This window comes from Cuculus canorus, chromosome 1 (assembly GCF_017976375.1).
Source record: "Cuculus canorus isolate bCucCan1 chromosome 1, bCucCan1.pri, whole genome shotgun sequence".
NCBI classification, from domain to species: domain Eukaryota; kingdom Metazoa; phylum Chordata; class Aves; order Cuculiformes; family Cuculidae; genus Cuculus; species Cuculus canorus.
The window spans coordinates 161,961,910-161,983,688 of record NC_071401.1 but is presented as its reverse complement, the minus strand read 5'-3'; the positions used below and the strand labels follow the sequence as shown (position 1 = coordinate 161,983,688).

Below are 21,779 nucleotides of genomic sequence, written 5' to 3'. Positions count from 1 at the left end.
TCCTCTATTCCCAGAATTTCGCAGACTACATGTTAACATTAAACTTCAAAGAGAAGGTATTCAAAGACATTAATTTTCAGTATCAGGGAAAACCCCCACATTTCGCATTGTAATACCCAAGGCAAATGCAACTGTATCTTAATACGTTTATCAAATGAGGTAACTAAAATGCCATAGCAACATTTTCCTACATGTGTATTTTTACACCATTCCTAGTTTCAAGACAAAGATCTCCATTAGGCTGAACTGTGAAAAGTTTTCTCAACTGAAGAAGAAATAGATGTATTATAAACATGAAAACGTAATTTAGATATGAATGGACTCAAGGAAAATTTCATTATTGCAGTCTGACACTTCTAATCCATCCTAGGTCATTGACCTATCACATTCTAAACATTCAGTTATTTAGTAAGTACACAAAATATTTTAAACAAGCAATTATAAACACGAAAATAATAAATATTAAACCCAACACAACAATACATGAAGTTATATGTTACACACTTCTACATGTGAAAGGCTTTGTTTTAACTTTTTCAATAAAGTATACATTGCTAACACTCTTTCAATTTAAATAGATATTTGCGTTTAAAACTGATTCTTTTGTCATGGCCAGTAAGCAACTACCTTCTCAAAACATGTTTTCAGCTTCAGTTTGAATGTAATTCAGCAACTGAGAATTCTGCTGAGTGCTTTGCTTTCCTAAAACTAAATCATAAACTGATCACTTAAAAGAAAAAAAAAAACAGCCTAGATTAAGAGATTTCTTCTCCCTTTCACAAAACATTAAAATAGAACTAGGCACTCAAAAAACAGAATGTGCAGCGATGCAAATAGTTTATAACGAATTAAATCACTAATTGTGCCCATGTAATTTGCAAATCATTTGAAAATGTTCATTAAGATGTGGAACTGAGTATGAAAATAACCAGTATACTAACCTCAGGGTATGTATAAGGATGCCTAAATGTGCAAAGGATTGTAGAATCAATAATAAAGTGAAAGAATGCCTTACAAGTAATTAAAATTTGGACTAAATTTCATTGGGAACGTTCTCTGCTCTCACTCTACCTTTAGTCCCAAGAAATGCAAGCTTAATATCAAGTAAACACTTAAGATATTGTTTTTCTACATCCAATGCAAAATAGCTAAAAAAAAGAAGAAAAAGCCAGTCTTTTAGGTCTAAAAATGGCCTTATTTATTCACACAATTTTGTCATTTTTGAAGAGACAAACATAAAGCTGTTACGCATGAGAAAATTAACTTTTAAACCTACCTTGACTGCATATCTTGGTGTGTTTTGGACTGGCTGGTTTCAGCTGGAGGTGAAGGGACTTGCTGTTGTAGCTCCACCAAAGACTGGTAGTACTGCTGCTGATGATGTTGCTGCTGTTTGTACCGAGACAAACTGAAAAACAGCCCTAAAATGGCTTTCAAATTTCCATTCCTTATTTCTATTTAAAAAGAAACAAAATTAGAAAAGGAAAAGAAGTGAAACCATTGTGGTTTAAGACTGGGAACAGTTTTATACCAAAACATCTCTGTACATACCTACAGCTAGACAGATTTGTGCCTTACATCTCTTCCTTTTTCTCTAATATCAGGAACATGTTAGTTATCACTGATACCCCATTGTTTGTTCTATTCTTTGCTTATTTATGTGTCATTGTTGCAATATTCATATATCTCTATAATGTCCTCACGATAAGTCACATGTATACGGTCTTAAAGAAGAGTACATCAAACCTTCAAACCTTAAATACCATACATAATATGAAACAAATGCTTCTGCCTCAATACAGCATACTCTGAATAACCAGAAGGGCATTCAGAAAAATGTGAATTCTTTCCAGCCTTAGGTACACATCCCTTCTACCTCATGGCTTTAAAATATTCTTCTTGGCTTTGGGGCAAATTCTGTCCACACTGAGAGTACACAATGACTTCTAGAAAAATCAGAAAGAGGAGATGGTAACAATCTTGTGGATGAGCACGCACCCATTCATAAGAAGGAACATGAGAGAAGTAGATCAATGGAAAATACCTACTATAAAAGGTGACCATGAGGTTCATGATTACATCTTCAAACTTCCCAACTACATGATTTTCTAGCTTTCTATTTCACACTGCTGCTACTGATTAATGAGGGCTTCAAAATCATAGCCTTCACATTAAGCTAAAATCATATAGTCATAGAATCATAGAATTACAGAATCATAGAATCGTAGAATCATAGAACAGTTTGGGTTGGAAGGAACCTTAAAGATCATCTAGTTCCACCCCCCCCCGCCATAGCTACTCGTATGAAATAACAGCTACTCGCATGAAATTTTGGTGAGCCACAGTAATATCCTCATGTCTCCCATTCCTTTCTTAGTCTTTCTTCAGACTAGGATGAAGATTTTAAAAGGATAATGTTATCCTTCGGTCATAAAGAGCCGCTGTGTCAAAAAAGAAACCTCAGGAGGCTATAATGAAATTATCTGCAGCACTTAGGTTTTTCATAACTTCATTGTTGACTTTCTTTGGCACAGAACTTCTTATGAAAGGTTTTCATTAGGCCTATAGCAATACTGCAATACTTCTGCCTTCCTTGCAAATCTAAATACTGATCTGTATGTGCTACACAGCCTTTCTGAGGTAATGTTTAAAGCAGAATTTATAAACAATGACTGCTATATTCATGTCCTTTAAACAATATTAATTTTCTTTCAATAGGATTAGGCAAAATTTGAGTACATACACTAATGGGCCAGCAACCACAGGAGCCCTTATGATCTCGGCCACTTCTTCAAAAGCAAACACAATCCTGGACACTTAAATATATTTTGCGAAATGGAAATTTGTTCTTAGTATCCAAACTCTCCCATTTCCCCCATGGAGATGCTGCGGGATCTTTGATTACCCATGAGACCAGCAGAGACTGGCAGAAGAAATTTCTCAGAATTTGAAAACTTTTTAAGCAAGAATGACTTTTGCAGTCATGTTGATTTCAAGGAATATCATTATTAAGGAACACAGAAAACATATTATCTTTTAAAAATCCCAACAAAAGCACATAACTATGCATCTTCAAGTTGTTCTAATTTTAAAAGATTTTATGCATGTGATACTGGGTTTTTTTAATGATTTTGCATAATGCTCAGAAAAAGAACCCTTTGTTAAATTCCACTCATCATTTTTTATCCTAAAATTTCGGTATTTTCTGGTAAACTGTATTTTTACTAGCTTTTAAGAATGCTATCAGTTTTGAAGTTCTTTTTATTTCCTGCTTCTAAAAAAGGTTAATGTTGGAAGAATTCTCTTAAACAGAAAAAACCCAGAATCTTCTAATATGTGTTCAGCACTTGTTGGGAAGAGGAGGGAACTGTTCTTCTTCGTAGCAACAGCATTACTATTTAACATTTGTGTACTCCAGTAGAGCGTCTGTAGTCAAAAACTGAAAATTACTTTTGTTCTAGACCTCCTTGTTCAAGTGTCTAAATGAAGTCAGAAAACTAGGTGTGAAATCTACAAACCTTGTTAAGCTCATGTTTTACGGTTCCAGAAAGTGTCTAGTCATTAATAAATGACCCAGTAGTAAAAAGACATATTTACCAAAGAAATGGACTTAGGGTTTCTAAAGTGGATGGATTTTAAACATAAATGTGCTGATGAAACACTATAAAGATAATTTGACAATTTCATGATAAAAAAGTCTGATTTTCTAACTTCTTCTCCTCAAGAGTAATTGTAATATTCAGGATTGTACATGTTAAAAAAGGTATATTTAAAGGAATCACCTTGTTGTGACAATTTGCAAAACAGTGCTACAAAGATATTAGAGGATTTACACCAGATTCATGACAAACTGCAGAACAGCAAAACTAGTTTTAATCCTAACTCAGAACTCGAAGTCTGCTCTATTAAAATTTCATTTTGAAGATTTATGATAGTCCTCACATTTAACACTACGTATTATTGTTGCTTTTAGTAGTATTTTAACTTAATGTTACACAGTTAAAGCTTATATCCTGTTAAAATTATTTTCTAAAGTAAAACAAAATTATGAATAAAGGAGTCTATTACAGAATGCACTTAGATTTTGATTTAACAAAGTACAGAAAAAAAGTGTCATGCACCATGTCATGAAGAATATTCTCATCAAATTAACTCATGGTATTCACACATGAGATTATTTCATATGCAAGTGAAAATAAGCTACACTAAAAATTTCAAGTTCTAAACAGCTTTGAGGTGAAAGGCAACACGTAGGTGTTCAGTATTTTCTATCATCAACACATCTAAAGCATACACACAGGTTCTTTTTAAACCAGTTAAGGAGCTTTCCATAAATTGACTGTAAAAATGAATAGATTGTACCTATTTTGGACATGTTACACATTGCTAAAGTATTAGGAAGGAGGAGATGGTGAAAGACAGCAGTTTTAAGTTAATTTCAAAATCGAACAGTGGTTAGCATTCAAAACTGTTTTCTATGTGCATCTTCTAAAATTCAACTGAAATTATCGTCTCTGGAACAAATGTATTCTTTCCTTCTAACTTTTTGCTGTGCTACAAGCAGAATAAAAATATAGGGTTGCATTCTATTAATACCTATTGTCTGCAGCTGCCACAGAGGTGAAAGGGATTTTGAAGAACTGCTTCATCTGTCACAGGACAAATGCCTGTATACATTTTCATAATTTGCAAGATAAAGTATCCACCTGACCTAATTTTACATTACTAAGGCAAACATCACATACTAATTCAGACAATTGGCACTTTAATGGTTTTGATTTGATGTATTTATTAAATTAGTTGTAACCATATTAGGCAATCACTTGAGCTGACTAACAGCAAAAAGGGCTATAATATAAGCAGCAAGACCATTCACTCTTTTACTTAATACAATGTAATACTTTGAATGACATCAAAGGAATATAATAATCTTCAGACTCATACTGCAAGCGTTATTACTAATAATAAATTTGTTTAAATGAATAGTCTTCCCTGGATGTACTTAACTGAGCAAGACTCTCATACTTATGTTTGTTGTTTTTAATCCCATATAGGACCAAGTTAAAAAGCATACTTGGGAAACTCTGTACCTATCTAATGTTATGGAGATAGCATGAAAATATTAATACTATTGAAAAAAATTAAAATATTGTCTCAAGCTTATTGAATTCTTGGTTCAATTTCAAGGGAAAAATTAAAAGGAAATTTAAACTCACTTGCTATCACTAATCTATATTCGCATGCTGTTCAAGATAGCCGAGTTTGGTATTTAGGTGCAAATACCTTGTATTAAGAAAACTAGTTTTCAGAAAAAGATCCTATTACTTGTTGTGATGATCTATTTCTCTTACCTTCTGCAGAAAGACCTTGGACATTTACGCCTCTGGCTGCCAGAAAGCTGAGGCAGACATCAACATTCTCAATCTGCAGTATGAACAGAAATAACAAGCAGCATGAGACTATTTGACAAAATGTAAAAATGCAGGGAGGAAAAAAAAAAAAGAAAGAAACAGCCCAGGAATGAATACTTTACATTCATCACATAGTACAGCTCTTTACCAAAGTTTAAAAAGAATGATTACTGCTAATTGGGGAATTGATATAAAGCTTTCATTGTCCACTTTGGTGCTTAAAAACAATTCATAAAAGCCTGATCCAGAATGGCATGCTGGCAAATCAGCAACCCACCTACTTAACATAAAACTGGATTTTATATGCCACAAACAAGTAGCAATGAAAGCATCCATAGAGGATTAGACACTGAGTATGTCTGGAGAAGCGTGTGACTGAATTAACTAAAAAAATATAAGCAAAAACCTCCAACAAATGTGTTATCAAAGGTATTTCCTTGGGATGATGTAAAATTCTGTAAAAATGATGTCAAAGCACAGGTTTATTCTTATTTTTTTCCTTCAAATCTTATGCTGAACTAATTTATTTAATGTTTATTCTCCTCTGAAGAGGGCTGGCTTAGCTGCTGACTTATGTTAATGGTTTAGAAGAAATCTACACTTACCACAGAAAGCTTCAGATACGAGAGTATCGACCAATAAAAGAATAAAACTTCTGTCTCTAAAATGAGTAACCACAGAACTAATTTGAGTCCTGTCATATGTCTAATAGATTAGGGAGCCAGGATGTTCCAAAAAGTTCTCTTGAGTCACCATCCCCAGCTGGTTTCTCTAGCCCTCCCAGGATGTATGAAGCAAATACTCAGATATAAATGCCAAATCTTTTAACTAACAACTTCGTCTAAACCACAAAAATAAAACAAAATGTTTAACAAAATGTTTTAAATATCTATTTTAATTGGAACACATTAAAACAGAGAAAGGAATAGCCAACACCAACATCATAAGCCTCTAGTAGATGAAGCCCATGCAGTTAATTTTATTTGAACATTTACACATTTTACAATAACCCATATCAACAGTTTTCAACCATCAAAACATGAGCTGTAACTTCATTCCTTGAATAAAAGCTATTCGATCCTTGCTAGTATCTTCTCTCACCGAGGAGGAGGGCCTTTTATTATTGTCATCTTTCTAAGATTGTAGTTTTGCTATTATTCGCAGAAAATTGTATTAGCCGCAAGGAATATAAAAAATCTTTTTACTACTGCCCCTAGATTGCATTTCAAGCTAACAGAGACTCTCTATATCCACAGGTTATATTTAAATTTTTTACATATGTGCTTTTTAAGGACAATAAACTCCAAAGCATTACTAAACACATCTTTAGAAAAATCTTTTAAAACACTTGTTTTCAAGAATATGTTACCATTTATATGGAATGATAATCTCTCTCCTAAATGAATTAAACAAAACCTCAAACCCAGAAATAACTCTGCAGGTAACACTAGCTAAAGTTACTCGAAAATTGGGTTTTACAATGAAGCTTTCACAAATCCATTTGACAGGTGACACCAATTGGCACAGCTGTGAATATGGAATAACCAAACTGAAATAAATGGAATTACTCCAACTCTGGCCCAGCACAGTAAAAGCAGAAACTCAGGCAGTGACTGTTATTTTCTTAAATGTTTATGTAGTTTTACACCACGGAAAGAAAGAAAACAAATAAGACAGGTAATTTTGTAAGATGTAGACATGTGACACGTCTAAGTCAGTTGAAAGCTGGCTGCCCCTAAAATAGGAAGATCTGCTCCTTGCTCACCTCCTCTTCCTCCCAGGAGTGGGGCCCTGGTACTGCCGTCTCTGCTGAGCTTCAGCACTTCTCTGAGCAGAACGGGTGCTGGCTCTGCACATAAAACTCACCCGGCAAAAAGGCAAACTTGTTTTAGTCACTCTGGTTTCCCATGCAGTCAAACGAGCACAAGAGTCAGCAAAGGGGAAGGTGCGTCCCAGCCTGAGTAAGTCAGGCTTTGGGAGAAGAAAGGGAGGTGGGAAGAAGGGACAGGCAGATGGTGCCACTCCTGATGGCAATGGCAAGTCACGGGGCTGGCTCAGCCCTTGGCCTCCAACTACACCCCTGCATCAGTTGTGAAAATAATGCACACGATGAGAATATTTCTACTCAACCTTTAAATAATGTCAACTACATAAGAGAACAATTTTGGAAATATTCTTGTCCTGAAGAATTTAAGACAAATGAAGATTTCCTTGCATATTAACTATATAGCTGAATGTCTTGTTGAATTTCCAAATGAACCATAACAGAGAAACAACTACTTCAAAGATGGGAAATATTGCTCTACAACCAAGTATTAGAAAGAGAAAAAGAAAAATTAGACTGACACCAGCAGCATCCACCCCAAATACCTCAAACAGTATTTCCTAGTAGACCTCCTAGTGTAACTAAGATATTTTCCGTAATGAGCATGGGTCCTCTGCAGTAGTTCAGGAGACAATAGCTATAAACCCCCTAATTCATTAGAGAACATTTAAGCCTTAAATGTGCTGTAAAAATATCTCAGTATTTATCTGCAGCACTAAACATTTAGTAAATAGTAAACATAATACATGAACCTTATCATAAATTTAAGATGAAAAATATCATATAGAAATGGTACCTGGTCACTTTTTGTGTTTGCTTCTACAGCATGTGTCTTTGAAGTGACATCTCAAACTCTCAGGCAAAACTAGTCATTACCATTAACACCAATGACTCAGTATACTGCAGAACTACAAAGTAAATTCTTTTTTCCTTTGTACTCCATCAAGAGAACAGTAATAAAACCCTGGGTCCAAAGTCATTCCTCTTGATGGTGGTGTATGTGGCAACAGCAGTGGCCAACTTTCAGACAATAGACTGTGGTTCCACTGTTAGCCTTATAATAAAGTCTTGTTTTGACTTGTGAATTGAGCAAGTTTGGTGTGGCAACTCACAGCCACATAGTACACTGAAAATGTCAGAAGACGACTCTTGAGTCTGTTTTCTGATAAGAACTGCAGTTATTCTACAGCTCTCAGGAACTGTTAGGAAATTCCATGAGACGTGCATAAATACATTTTCAGATTATTTTCACTTTATTTATTCTCCAGTCTAGAACACTTTATCCTTAAAGTTGTCTCATTCTTAAATGTTCAGTGTTTCTCTAAACATTGCTTTAATCACCTACTTCTTGCTTTGGCAAACCACAATTATTCTTTGAACTAAAACCCTAGCAGCCTCAAACACATCTTTTTTTTTTTTTAAACTCACCAACAGATGAGAGTAATTTTGCAATTCCAAAAGTTCTAAAAGAGATTTCAAGCAGCTTCCAGTCCTCAATACCATTTCAATCAAAAGAGGAATGAATCCCTGAAGTTACTATTTATTTAAATAGTTAGTGGTGGAGTTATTATACACTGGGGTAAACTCTTCCTAGAGCTGACAGTGCAGATGTAAAACTCTACCTGCTTATGAATCAAGGGCTGAAGATTTTGCAGTGTAACACAACATAGACACGAGAAAAAAATTTGCATCTTGCATATGCCCACAAATTTGTAGTGAACTTTGCTTGCAAAAAGAACCAATTTATAACAGAGCTGATGTTCCATATAGTGAAAATGTTATCATCAGAATTACCAAATGATGTAGTAGAAGACATAGTTCATTACAATACAGAATTCAGAAAATACAGATTGACCCCAAATCTTATGTATCAAGACACAGAAAGTAACTCAAATTTTCTTCTACAGGTAGATGCTGCCAAGATCGGACTGTTTCCAAATAGCTCTCCATCACCATAAATCCCCCCTCCCCCTTTTTTTTTCTTTTTTTGTTCCCAGGCACTTATATTTTATATTAAAGATTAAAAAAGTAGAAGAAACATAGTGCACTGAATAGCAGATCTGCTATATTAAAAATCTTAAAACCTGTAAATGGGACAAAGAATTAATGATATAATAAACCTTCAGTGGCATGTAGATATTTGTGCACTTAGCTATTCAACTAAGCATGTTGAAAGTCAATCAATACTACATGAGATTGCTTTTCAGAGGTAAAGAAAGCTCTCGATGATAACATAATCACTTCCTTATCAAAACTCAACAATAAAATGTCAAATTCTGAAATTCTCCAGAATTGTGGGGACAGATGAACTCAGCAAAGAGGATGAAAATTCAGGAATTAGGATATGAGGGCATCATCGGATAGATAACACCATTTGATGCTTTTTAAATTAAGCCTACTGAGTTATGCTTACAGTATATTAAGTTTCTTCCACAAATCAAATCCTTTTAATATTGTTCATACACAGAGAATTATGAAAAGAACACCTGAAATACTTGCACTGTAACACTAGTGAGCCCCAAGATACTTCTCCATCTACATTTCAAGGGGTTATAGTTCAAACAATGTTGTGCAAACAAGCAGCAATGTCACAACTCTTTCAGTATTAATACATTACACGGCATACAAAGAAGATACATTGCAAATCTCCTGTAACATACTACATTGCATAGTTGTGGGTTATCTGCTTTTGACTGGAAGCTATTTGAAATTTTACTGAATAGGAATAAATCACTAAACCAGACAGTGGGACTTGTATGTAGACAAACAGTAGTACTTAATACCCAGCAGTTAGCAGACTTACAGGAAGAGCTTGTTTGAGGGATTGTACTCACCAGTGACTCAACATACAGAATATGTCTATTTATTATAATTATTTTTGTTGTTAGCATGATTAGCTTTTACCTCTTTTGTCTGACAACAATACTTTCTTCACTTCCAAACATTATTTTAATTGTGGGATGCTATGAAGACATATAATGATGACCAAAAGAACATTATGCTTTTCTGAATTTATAACAAGCTCTGGAAAGTATCTTGGTTTTACTAACTCTCTCTTGCTAAGTTTATGACAATATAGCTTGCAAGACTATACAGACACATAGACAAGTTAGTTCTTATTTGTCTGCTTGGAGCTGAATTCCTCCTGCTTAAGAATGGGACACTTGTATAAATACGGGACCTTATTATTATGGAGTTTTCCTATACAAATATCCTCCTAGAGCACTCCTGATTATTTTGGCAGAAAAACAGTAATTTCTGTTAGCACTTCAATCAGCACTACCTTCTGCAGCAATGCATTAGTTATAGATTAGTTATAGACTTAGTTATATGCTCTGTAAGAAACTGGAAAATATTTCACAGTGGGAATGGCCTAAACTCTGATCTTCCCTTGCCTAATAGATAACAGTATGAAAATTAGTCATGTACACTCTCACGGATAGCTGCTTAAGCCTCACACACACACACTGTTTAAGAGGTCTATTTTTTGGCCAAATACTTAGTCTTGCACAACCTGCTACATCTAAAGGTGCTTGCAGAGATTGAGAAGGACAACTTATTTCACTTTCTGTTCTGTTGACTCATCCACTGCACACAGTGTGACTTGTTGACAGCTCACTTGTGGTGTGGGAAACACCCAGATTTTTAGTTTGCTTTGTAGCTTTGTTCCTTCTGATGTTTTCTTCCCAGCTGGTTTCACTGGTTTGTATTCCTGTTTTGCCTCTCCTTAAAGCAAAGGGCTAGAAAGCTATAAGATAGAGACATTAAGAGAAAATGCTTGCAGTTCTGTAATGACGTATGTTTTTATCCTCAGTTTTATAACTAAGATCATTTAACAAAACCAGACTTCATAAACCAGGGAGGTTTATGACTTCATAAACCAGAACATTCAGCTTTTTTCCCGTTGTATAAAATAGAAATAGGATTAATACTTCCTTCATCAAAACCCAAAAATCAAACAATTCAAGGACTTTCTTCTTTTCAAACAATGCTTTCATTGTACATATCTACACATACAATGATTTTTGTCAGGCTGAATATTGGGCCCAAATGCTTATTTTTGATTGCTGGCTCACACCAAAGAGGTTCAACTGAAGTGAGAAATGTCTTTCTAGTTAAAACTAGTGTACCAAAATGGATTATCCAGTCCAATGCCTTTATCCCTCTGCCTATCCATTCTCCAAATGACACATTTGCGACACTGTTTCAGAGTCCAGGTGATTCTTAAACGATCACTGAAGCAACATTCAGTATTGAGAATCCCCTGTTGTTTGTCAATTAAAAAAATATGTTCAATACACAAGTACTGCTCACTCCTTGACAAAAATTTTCAAAGGGTAATACAATTTAAATATTAAAAAATTCCTAATGGCTTTACTTGCAGTGTAATGCAAAACTGATAATGACCTTACTGAGGAACCTCTTTAGTTTCAAATTTGCAGCCCCTGTGCAAGATGCTGATGTGGCAGGGTGGGTGTTGCACAGTTCCCTTGACCAAATATTACTGCGATTGGATGAAATTTGCCACAAATTCTCAGTTCACGTTGTAGAACTGTGGGAAATTTGAAGAAAGGGAAAACCAGGAGATAAGCAAGCAGTAAAACTTGTAAAACTACAAAGAAGAGCAGAGACTGAAAAATCAAATTATGTATGTTCTGATAATTTATTTCCCATGAGCTCCCAACGTGGCAGCTTATAGCAATAATTTTTTGTAACTATACTGGAAGGCAATGTCAAGTTTCCGTGAGTGGTGTAAATTTGAAAACCCACCCAGATAAAACAGGTGTTAGCAGTCCTGCTGGGAGATATTAAGTGTGTTCTGCTGACTTGCTGTTGCACGTGGCCTGTTACTTAATCCAGATGCAAGGCACATTCCATTTTTCTATGGAAATTATAATACGTTTCAGGATGTTAAGCAGAATACACTGACAGGCACACACATTCAGCTTAACTTTTTTCTAATAAACTCCTCGTTATTTGCAACAGATTAATTTAAGAAGCTTCTAATAAAAATAACTATCAATAAGCCACGTAAATCAGTCCTGAAAACTGTTCCAAACTCAGCACTGACTTTACAGTAATAGACCATATATGCAAATTAAAAACTGATTTACTGGAGGCATTTGGGGAGAATTTTCCCTTAGAGGGTAATATCTACTGGTATGTAGAAGGCCCCCCAGGCAAAAATGTTTAGGAAATGATGCTGGAGTTTTTTAATTATTAGTTATTTTTTGAGGAAAGGATTATGGAGTTATTTAAAACTGAAATACCTTCCACTTCCTTTTCCAAAAGATAGTAAGGAACACACATACCAAATTCTTCCAACATGCACTCCAAACACGAAATATGACCAGTAAACCCAGAAATGTGAAAATAAATTAACTTCCCAAATACTTGGAGAATTCAGAAGACATATGCACTGACCTGCTGATAAAAGAATGTATGAGGTCACCGTTGAGGTCAGAGTATGAGCCAGGGTGTGTATTGTTTTTAGGAAAATGCTACAGTGGGAAATGAATCCCTTTTGACACGTATTACTGTCAGTCCTATCAGGAACATGAAAGAGACAATTGGTGCTGCAGTTTTTTCACCTACCCCTGACTTGGTGCTTGGAAAGCTTGGGGTGAATGGAAGATAATCTCTGTAATGTCAAATACAATTTGTTTGTTTTGTTGTTTTTTTTTATTTCTGTTTGCACACATCAACAAGTTAATGAACAATTCAGTTATTCTAAATAAAACCATTAATCCTAATCCTAATTTTTATATGTCCGGAGAGATCATTATGAACATCTCATGGCCATCTTCACAGAGAAAGCAAAAAAAAAAACCAAACATACCCTATTTAAGCCATAAGAGAAGAATATAGAATCTTAGCCTGCTCATCTATACAACAGTGTGATCTTGTTCCTCTTGGATCACTTTCTTAAGCACTCTTCCTTCTGTCTCTTGTCCTTCTATTTCTTTACATTAGTCACTACAGTAGACATTATAAAGCACAAAACATAGCAGTGATCACTGATCATTTCTGAAGGCTTTTTGCGCTACTACAATAGAAATTGTGAGAAGAAAGTGTTGAATTTTTTTATAGGAATAGAGTGCTGGATTTGGTCCTGAATAGAGTCCTAGGTTTGTATTCAGAAAACCATGAAGGCACTTCAATATCTTGTATGAATTTCTTAGAAAGCTAAAACAGGACTCCACAATAGCATGGATCAAAAGAAAAGACCTGGCAAATGTTCTCTTCCAGAGCCTCAAAGTAACAACAAAGAACATAAAATTGAAGATAAATACCACACTGGGAGGATGTTTCTTAAGGCAATGATAAAAGGACTTTGTTTTAAAACTTTTTTCTTTTTTAAAACAATGCATCACTTCAGTGAGCCTGTCTACAATCTTCCTTTTTAGTTATGAAACACTTCTGAGTCAGCAAGGTATCAATGTCTAAATATTTACGGAAACTGGCAACTTCTGAAAATTGGAGGGCAATATGAAAATGCATGCTTCGTCAAAACAGTAGTTACTCTACATTAGGTCAAAAGAGTCTACAACACAGTGTTCATTTACAGTATTTAATTAAACCTTTGAAAACATTCCAGTTCTCTCTTTCACCACTATTTAGTACATAGCCACCTCATTTAACTCATAAGAAAAAGGCACCTTTTAGAAGTATGGGCCATATAATTAGTGCTACAACGAATTCTTTAAAAGATAAGTAATCAGATAAACTATGGGTTATTTCACTGCTTGTCTTGATCTTTGCAAATGGAATCCACCTAGGTGCACTTTGTACTTTCTTGACTATATCAGAAGTCTGACCAGGTTTTCACTTTTGTTAGTGTACCTGAGCATTGTATTTTATACCACAGTTAGCATTATATACAAAGAAATATTAGGTCATGCTGTATACATTTTCACACCACACTTACAGCCTTTACAGTTGCCTGCCTCTTTGCCCAATGCTCGTAATAATGAGAAGCATTTTTGACATTTTTACAAGATCTTACATCTAGATTCTCAGTCAAGAAAAATAAAAGCACCTGGAACCATGAAAGGCAATAGGATATCTTCTCTTGAGTTCAATAAAGCCAAGATGTTTTCTTGAATTCTTAGCCAAATGTTACAATAGAAATATCAGAAGTGTTCAAGCCCATAAAATGAGGCCTGAACAAGCACTTATTGCCTGTTGTCACTTCACTTCCAGTTGCAGCCAATGAAGTGTGAAGTGTAGGAGGAAGTAATGTTTTAAATAGTTATCCGAGAGTTTTTAAATTTCAAAACAGAGCCAGTATTACTTGAAAAATAAGCATTTACTGGGCTTTGGATAGGGCACATATCTTCAAATACATTAATTTATACACTATAACAATATAAATCTTTCAAAACTGTTTATGCTAAGAAATCTAAATAGAAGCCTTATATATACAAGAACTGTGAAGGCACCATTTCACATATGTTTACTGTGGACTTTTGCTGCTGATCTGCTTATGAACAAAGTGAGAGCTTTTATAGAAAAAAAACCCACAAATTTTAAAGCTAGTGTTGGGAAGAATTACTGAGAAAAGTTGTTAGTGACAGGCAAAACAGCATACTGGTCCAGGATGCTGGTTAGCAAGTTACAATACACAAAACTGTGGCTATCCAATCTCATGAACTATTATTTATTTCACATGCAAAAATATCTCAGCTCTCAAGTGTAGGAACCCTGGGACAAAGAAAATTCTTGTGGTATTTTCTCCCTAGAGGAAAATGTCATCGGTATACTCCCATTATAATTCCAGAGAAATTCTGAAGAATCAAGAGGTATGAATATTTCAGACAAGGTTCCAATTAGCTGACAATACAAGCCTAAACTGAGCATATTCTAATTATTATAAAATTAAAGACTACCAAAAGCTACAAGCTAAGATATAAGCAAATTTCTATTTCAGGAAACCTTTTCAGATTCAACTTCTAGGACTTCACAGGTTTGCTGCTGATCAGGATATCACCTGAAAGAATCGATAAAAACTGCATAGGTAAACAAATGCTTTAAGTTGATAGAAACTCTTCTAAAAAAGCAAAAAAAATGTTTGTGATATTGAACACAAGCAAGTCCTAACAAAAAAACACATATCTTGGACCAACACTGAAACTGAATTCTGCCCAGCCTAATTCATATCCAGACGCTGGGCCAACTTAAAATAAGTTAGACTTAAAATAAGTATAGCTCTGATTTATGTCATATGATCCTCTGTTGATCATATGGTCAGCAGACTCCTCAGACTAGGAGTGTTTTAAATAATTCCTGCACACGCTGACGCTGCCAAATAGATTGACATATTTATACCATTTATTTCTGCTGAAACAAAAATGGTCATACTGTATTCTAACGATTTGTGTATTAAGTTTCAGGTCACTGTGGATTTAAACAGATAAGTTACATAAAATAAAGAAAAGAAGATTGTGTTAATATTTTAATTAACCTGATCTAGAGCTTTACATGAGAAGGGGTTAGTTAATGATGCTGAAATAAGCAGCCTTTGCCTGTTCTACTGCTACCTTAAATCAATTTACCTTTCCGTCAGCTCCTGACAGCAGGAACAGGTTACCAAAGGAATAATTGCAATTGATGAAACAAAATTTCTACTCTGCACCCAATCCCATGGTTGTGCACATGCACATAGGAGACACCAGATTTTTTTCTGGGAAACCCACCATGCTTCATTTTGACACTTCATGGGGTAAATGGTGATCACAATAGTAGTGCGTAAAATAATACTGAACGAACAGGCAAAGCAGTAGCCTAACACAATAACTTTACATATTGGAGAAAGAGAATAATGGAGCCAAAAAAAAAATTTTCCAGTGTCAATTGTTCTTGCTAAGTCACCTCTCACACCATAATTCTCAGAGAGGGAACGCTGGCCTGATAGATCCCTGCTCTAATGTAGTAGTGCATGATTATTCATATGTGCCAGCAACAGGGCATTGGGGGAGAAGGTGTAGGTGGAAGGGATTTGCAACAAGGTTCAAAGAGGAGTTTATTCTTTGGGTGTAATTGTTGCCAAATAAAACTGCACAGTTAGAAGGGTCAGTGTGCATAAAAGTCAAGGAACTCCAAAATGGTGAGTCTGCAAAGCACGCTGTAAAATCGAGTAGATTTGGCATTCTTTCCATGAAACAGACTAGCACTTAGCTGCAACAGATGTAGGCAGCTCCTGTTCCAGCAAAGATCAAGGGCGGAGTGAGAAAACAAATCTGGACTGATCACAGAAGCTGCAGTATGCACCTACTTTCTGTTCTTTCCCTTCATTTTCTAACATTGCAATTGCATTCTATTATGGAAATTAATGCAATATTACTGAAAAATCTTTATTTGCCCTCAAATTTTTGGTATTTTAGTTTCCAGTAGGAGAGCAGGGGGAGGTTGTCAGGCCCTTTTTATGAGTTTAATGATTACAAATGCAGAAGGACAGGATAGATTTTTTTACCAAGTTGGCTTGTAATCAACACATTATGTCACTGGGACATTCCATACAACTTTATTATCTTCCTGTATTGTAGCTTCTTTGCTATAGGGCTAAGCCATACTCGGTATGTATAGCTGCTAAAAGATGATTCACTGTCATCTAGGCATAACTGATCACAAAATACATACAAAAGCCTGACAATTTCTTGGACTGATTTGGGTTTTTGTTTTTTGGGGTTTTTTTGTTTTGTTTTTCTAATTTTAAGCATGTGTGAGAATTTAAAATTACAAAAAGTGTGTCTTCTTCCTTCCCTTCTGCAGCTGAATTCATAATGTAAACCCTGTTCCACCCTAACACTGCAGTTACAATCCCTTTCCTTCTCCATTAATTACCATTAATTACCATGGAAGCCACAACTTACTGCTTTCTGGCACCCTCTGCTGCTTTACGCATTACACCACAAACAGCATATTATGGACAGTTGTGTAGTTCCTATATCCCCACTAAACTTCTTCCCAGTTGTTGGATTTCCAAGCCCAACCAAATAAAAGATGATTATATTCATACTTAGTGTGTGGTCTCATTTATTGTCTGCAGGTCTTGTTGCTCCAATCTCAAAATTATGTTCAGTAGCTCTTTTATAAACTTAATCTGGAATCACTGTTGGAGTAGAGAAAATAGCTCTGGCAGCTCTAGAGAAGACATGCTTGTGAATGTCCAGAAAATTCAAGGGTTCATCAAAGCTCCCAGAATTTTGAAGCTCCCACAAATCTTCACTCACAAATGAGAGGCAGGGAGAGTCACATAAATGCCTTTCAAAGTGAATAAACACATTGGTGTTCATCAGAACCACACAGGGTACTTCACACAGATGCTCATCCATGTGTGTGTGCACTATACATCAAAACACGTGCCCACACTGTCTCTTGATACTCTTGTATGTTACTGAACTGCAGAATTCGCTATGTGTCAAGACAGGCAGTGGCAGATTGTCTTTGAAAGGAGGATGACTGAGAAGACTTGGGACTCCACTTCAATGTTAAGGAATGTTCTTTTTGTGAAAAGTCCACGTCTGTGAGTAAATTTAAGGGTCCACAGATGTGGAAAAATAGTCTTTTCCAACTAACATACAGCACACAAAATTATAAGACATTCTAAGCAGAATTATTGTGAAAGGGGTGGTTAGCAAATCTTTAAATAGAAGTAAGTCCTCAACTATAACCATAACAGGACTGGCATTTTGCCATGGTTCCAAAATAATCAGACATTTGATAAAAATCTAGAAAGCTGACAAAATCTCAAAATTACCAAAAAGCCTTGTTTGGGTATACTGTAAAATAAAACCACTTCAGAGATATTGTTTATTTTCTTATAAAGCTCAAATATGGGTTTCTGCTGTTCAGCTAAATATCACGCACTTTCTTCTCTATTTTTAAATCCAGTAAACATTCTAGACATTCCTGGTATTTATAACATACTCTCCCTATAGAGGATGATAAAAATAAAGCATCATGAAGCACACACATTTACTATAATCCTCCTGCTGCTATCTTGGGAAAAATGTATTAATTATTGTAACCAACAGGTGCTTTCTAAAATCTATGTCATAGTCAAATTGTACATAGGTATTTTAAGTGCACGCTTGTGTTAAAATTTTTCAGTGCATTCCAATTAGTGGAGGTTTCAAGGCCATTTAGTCCTCATCTCTTTGTCTAAGCATCTGTATCACGAACACGCATTTGATCAATTCCAAAACTTCAGGGAATGTTCACATGATATTTTTGAGGGGAAAATAAAGTCAGAAAAATGAAGAGGGTAAAAGTTAACTACAGTTGGGGGCAAATGGGACACTGTCAACTGCATCTCTTCAAACAATAAATATTTCAGAGTTTATGCAGCCTACTAGTCTTCATGCACAGTGTCCTCCAGTATTTCATCTCTGCATATGCCCTCCTAATAGAGTTTAACAGAACGAGTTGCTGATAAAATGAAATTTCTGACAAACACAGCTGAGAGATGAGAAGTGTTGGGTGAAGTGGGCACGCCTCAGAGGCATGGAACTACTAGTGTATTGCAGATACAAACTAGGGGGCAAGGAGGAGTGTGGGGCAGCAGAGATATTTCACAAATTACTAGGAGGAAAAAAGAAAAAAAAAGTGTTGAAGGGAAATAAAAGACCCTTTTGTGTTCAGCAATCCTGGCCTACAGAAGCACAATATGCATAACCCCAATCCTACTACCCCTAATCAAGCAAACTCATCCCTAGCCTAACTTCTAAGTAGATTTCATGGAGACTGATATCATCACAGCGTAAGTACTTCTTATAACATGATTATTTCATTAACATCTAAATGACTAATTCTCCTGTGATTCCACACATCAATAGGTCAAGGAATTTGTAAGCCTAAATAAAAAGGCTAATAACTGCATGCAATTTATATATAATGAATAATGTACTTCTTATAACCGAGTACAATAATACCCAGGATGTGTTCCTGTGGCATTTTCTCTTATGACTTCAGATAGTCAAATCTGAGTGACTCAGGGGAATAGGCATCTCACTGCCTGATGCAAGTGAGTAATGCTGAGCTGTTCTGTGAAGAATTGTCTTCAATACTGTGGTTCTTTTAATGTTCTCAGATCTTCTCTGGATGTAAGAGAACTGCTTGTTTCAGTACAGAATAAAGAAATCTAACAAAAAGCCAAACCAGAATCAAATGATACCCAAAAAGTGATGATTTGGTTGCCTTCGCCTCCCCCTCCTTTCTGTGCCTGTAACATCCTTAGGCATTATGGATGAATTTCCCCATCCTTTACACTCTACTAGATCTAACACTTGCAGCAGTTCTCACATCCTTTCCTTGACTTCCTCTTTCCTTCACAATAAAAACATTTGGTCTTCCACAAAACGGCAGCTGTTACTCTTATCTGCCCAGCTCTCGATCCATCTATATTTTCTCTTCTGTTTTTAGAGTTTGTTAACGAAAGCAGTCAGAATTACTCCTTCGCTAGCTCCATGCTAAAAAAATTTGCCTCTCATCTTAAACTGCTATGTTAATAGCAATAATAAACTCTTTTCAGCAAAACTTTTAACCAGAATTCCAAAAACTTCATCCCTGAATGTCAGCCATTTTTAACACCTTTAACTTTACTTTTATGGAAACTCTTTTCTTTCCTTATTGTTTCCATTCTTATTGTCACAATTATTCACAAAACTTATCCTCAGATGGACCCTTACTGTTCCCTTTATTATTTTCATGGGTGAACATCTCTACACATATCTATTTGTCATACTCTCATTTTCATTTTTACTCTAGTCTTTATGCCAGATTATTTTCACCTGCAAACAAAACTAAACTTCAGTTTTTGCACTGATGAAGATAATGTTACTTCCTCTACCTATTCTCCAATACGCATTATCTATCTCAGTATTTATACTGTAGATATATCTACATGCATTGTTGTCAGCCAGAGAATTTTTAAATACTGTGCCAAAGAGGATCACACGGAAAAGCCATGGTCACCGCTGTAAGACATACACTCAGTGCCATGAACAAATTAAAAGCAGTTAAGTAAAGCCTCAGCATAATAAGCTGGTTCAACAGAGTGGCCACTTCCCTGCACACAGAAGACTATCTCATACAGATTCCTGCTGTCATCCTCATTATTTTTGATTGGAGACATGAATACATGTGTAGAAGGCTTGATAATAATTTCTCACTACTTTTAGCTCCAGGACATGCCATATGAATTGTATGCCACAGGAATTCTTAGACTGCAGGAATATGTCTCAAGGTCCTATAAGCATGGCTAAACGAAATTCTGTCGTAATAGTTATATTCCTATCATCAGTAAAGGAAGTAAGGGAGACCTGAAGAATGGAGGCCCTATAAACCCGGATAAAGAGCATGAATCAAGCTAAAAGTCATAGAATCATAGAATAGTTTGGGTTGCAAGGAACCCTAATGATCATCTAGTTCCAACCCCCCCATCATGGGCAGGGACTCCTCCCCCTAGATCAGGCTGCTCAAGGCCCCATCCTGCCTGACCTTGAACACTTTCAAGGAGAGGACATCCATAACATCCCCGGGCAACCTGTTCCAGTGCCTCAGCATCCTCACTGTGAAGAATTTCTTCCTAATGTCTAACCTAAATCTTCCCCCTCACAATTTAAAGCCATTCTCCCTCATCTCATCACCACATGTTGCTGTAATGAGTCCCTCTCCAGCTTTCTTGTAGGCTCCCTTCAGTACTGGAAGGCCGCTATGAGGTCTCCGCAGAACCTTCCCTTCTCCAGACTGAACAAGTCCAATGCACTCAGCCTGTCCTCATAGCAGAGGTGCTCCAGCCTTCTAATTCATTGTAGACGTCCTCTGGACCCATTCCAACAGTTCTATACACTTCTTATGTTGAGGATTCCAGAACTAGACACTACTCCATGTGGGGTCTCAGGAGAGCAAAGTAGAGAGTCAGAATGACCTCCCTTGACCTGCTGGCCACACTTCTTTTGATGCAGCCCAGGACACAGCTGGCTTTCTGGGCTGTGCAGGCACATCGCCAGCTGATGATGAGCTTCTCATCAACCAGCACCGCCAAGTCCTTCTCCGCAGGGCTTCTCTCAATCACACTGTCCCCCATTCTATATTGAAACTATGGATTGTCCTGACCAAGTTGTAGGACCTTGCACTCAGCCCTGTTGAACCTCACTAGGTTCACATGGGACCACTTCTCCAGTTCATTCAGGTCTCTCCGGATGACATCCTGTCCTGGTAGTCAGCTTGAACACTCAGTCAATGCTAAACAAATTGTAAATGCTCTAAAGCCATCTTATACATCATATATATACTGTGTACTGTGTATTGCAAGTGGCTGGATGTGTTAAACATGACTAAGAAAGTCTTCCTTGGAAGAGCTGGGAACACTCACTGGGTGTGGGAACAAAGTTAGTTCTCAAATGGAAGATAACACTCTGAATCTGCCCAGGGAATGAAAGGATTTATCCAAGAAAATATCTTCGGAGATATAGCTAAGACACGGTCCTGACTATGACAGCCTTGGGCACTTTCCTGGGAGTCCCGAGAGTGGGTACAAG

The 21,779-nt window shown here is 36.1% G+C and overlaps 1 protein-coding gene across 12 annotated transcripts in view; it reads right to left on the bottom strand.

Annotated features, from left to right (window-relative positions):
• Positions 1-21,779, bottom strand: part of NAV3 (neuron navigator 3) — a 553,670-nt gene that overhangs the window by 160,478 nt on the left and 371,413 nt on the right. For 11 of the 12 annotated variants that reach the window (XM_054072776.1, XM_054072766.1, XM_054072783.1 and 8 more), the window contains 2 exons: positions 5,352-5,424; positions 1,277-1,454 (listed from right to left, as the gene is read on the bottom strand). The exons of the other annotated variant lie outside the window; for it this stretch is intronic. In XM_054072776.1, the coding sequence (XP_053928751.1) occupies positions 1,277-1,454; positions 5,352-5,424 (251 nt within the window). The remainder of the gene's footprint in view (positions 1-1,276; positions 1,455-5,351; positions 5,425-21,779) is intronic. 12 annotated transcript variants of the gene reach the window in all.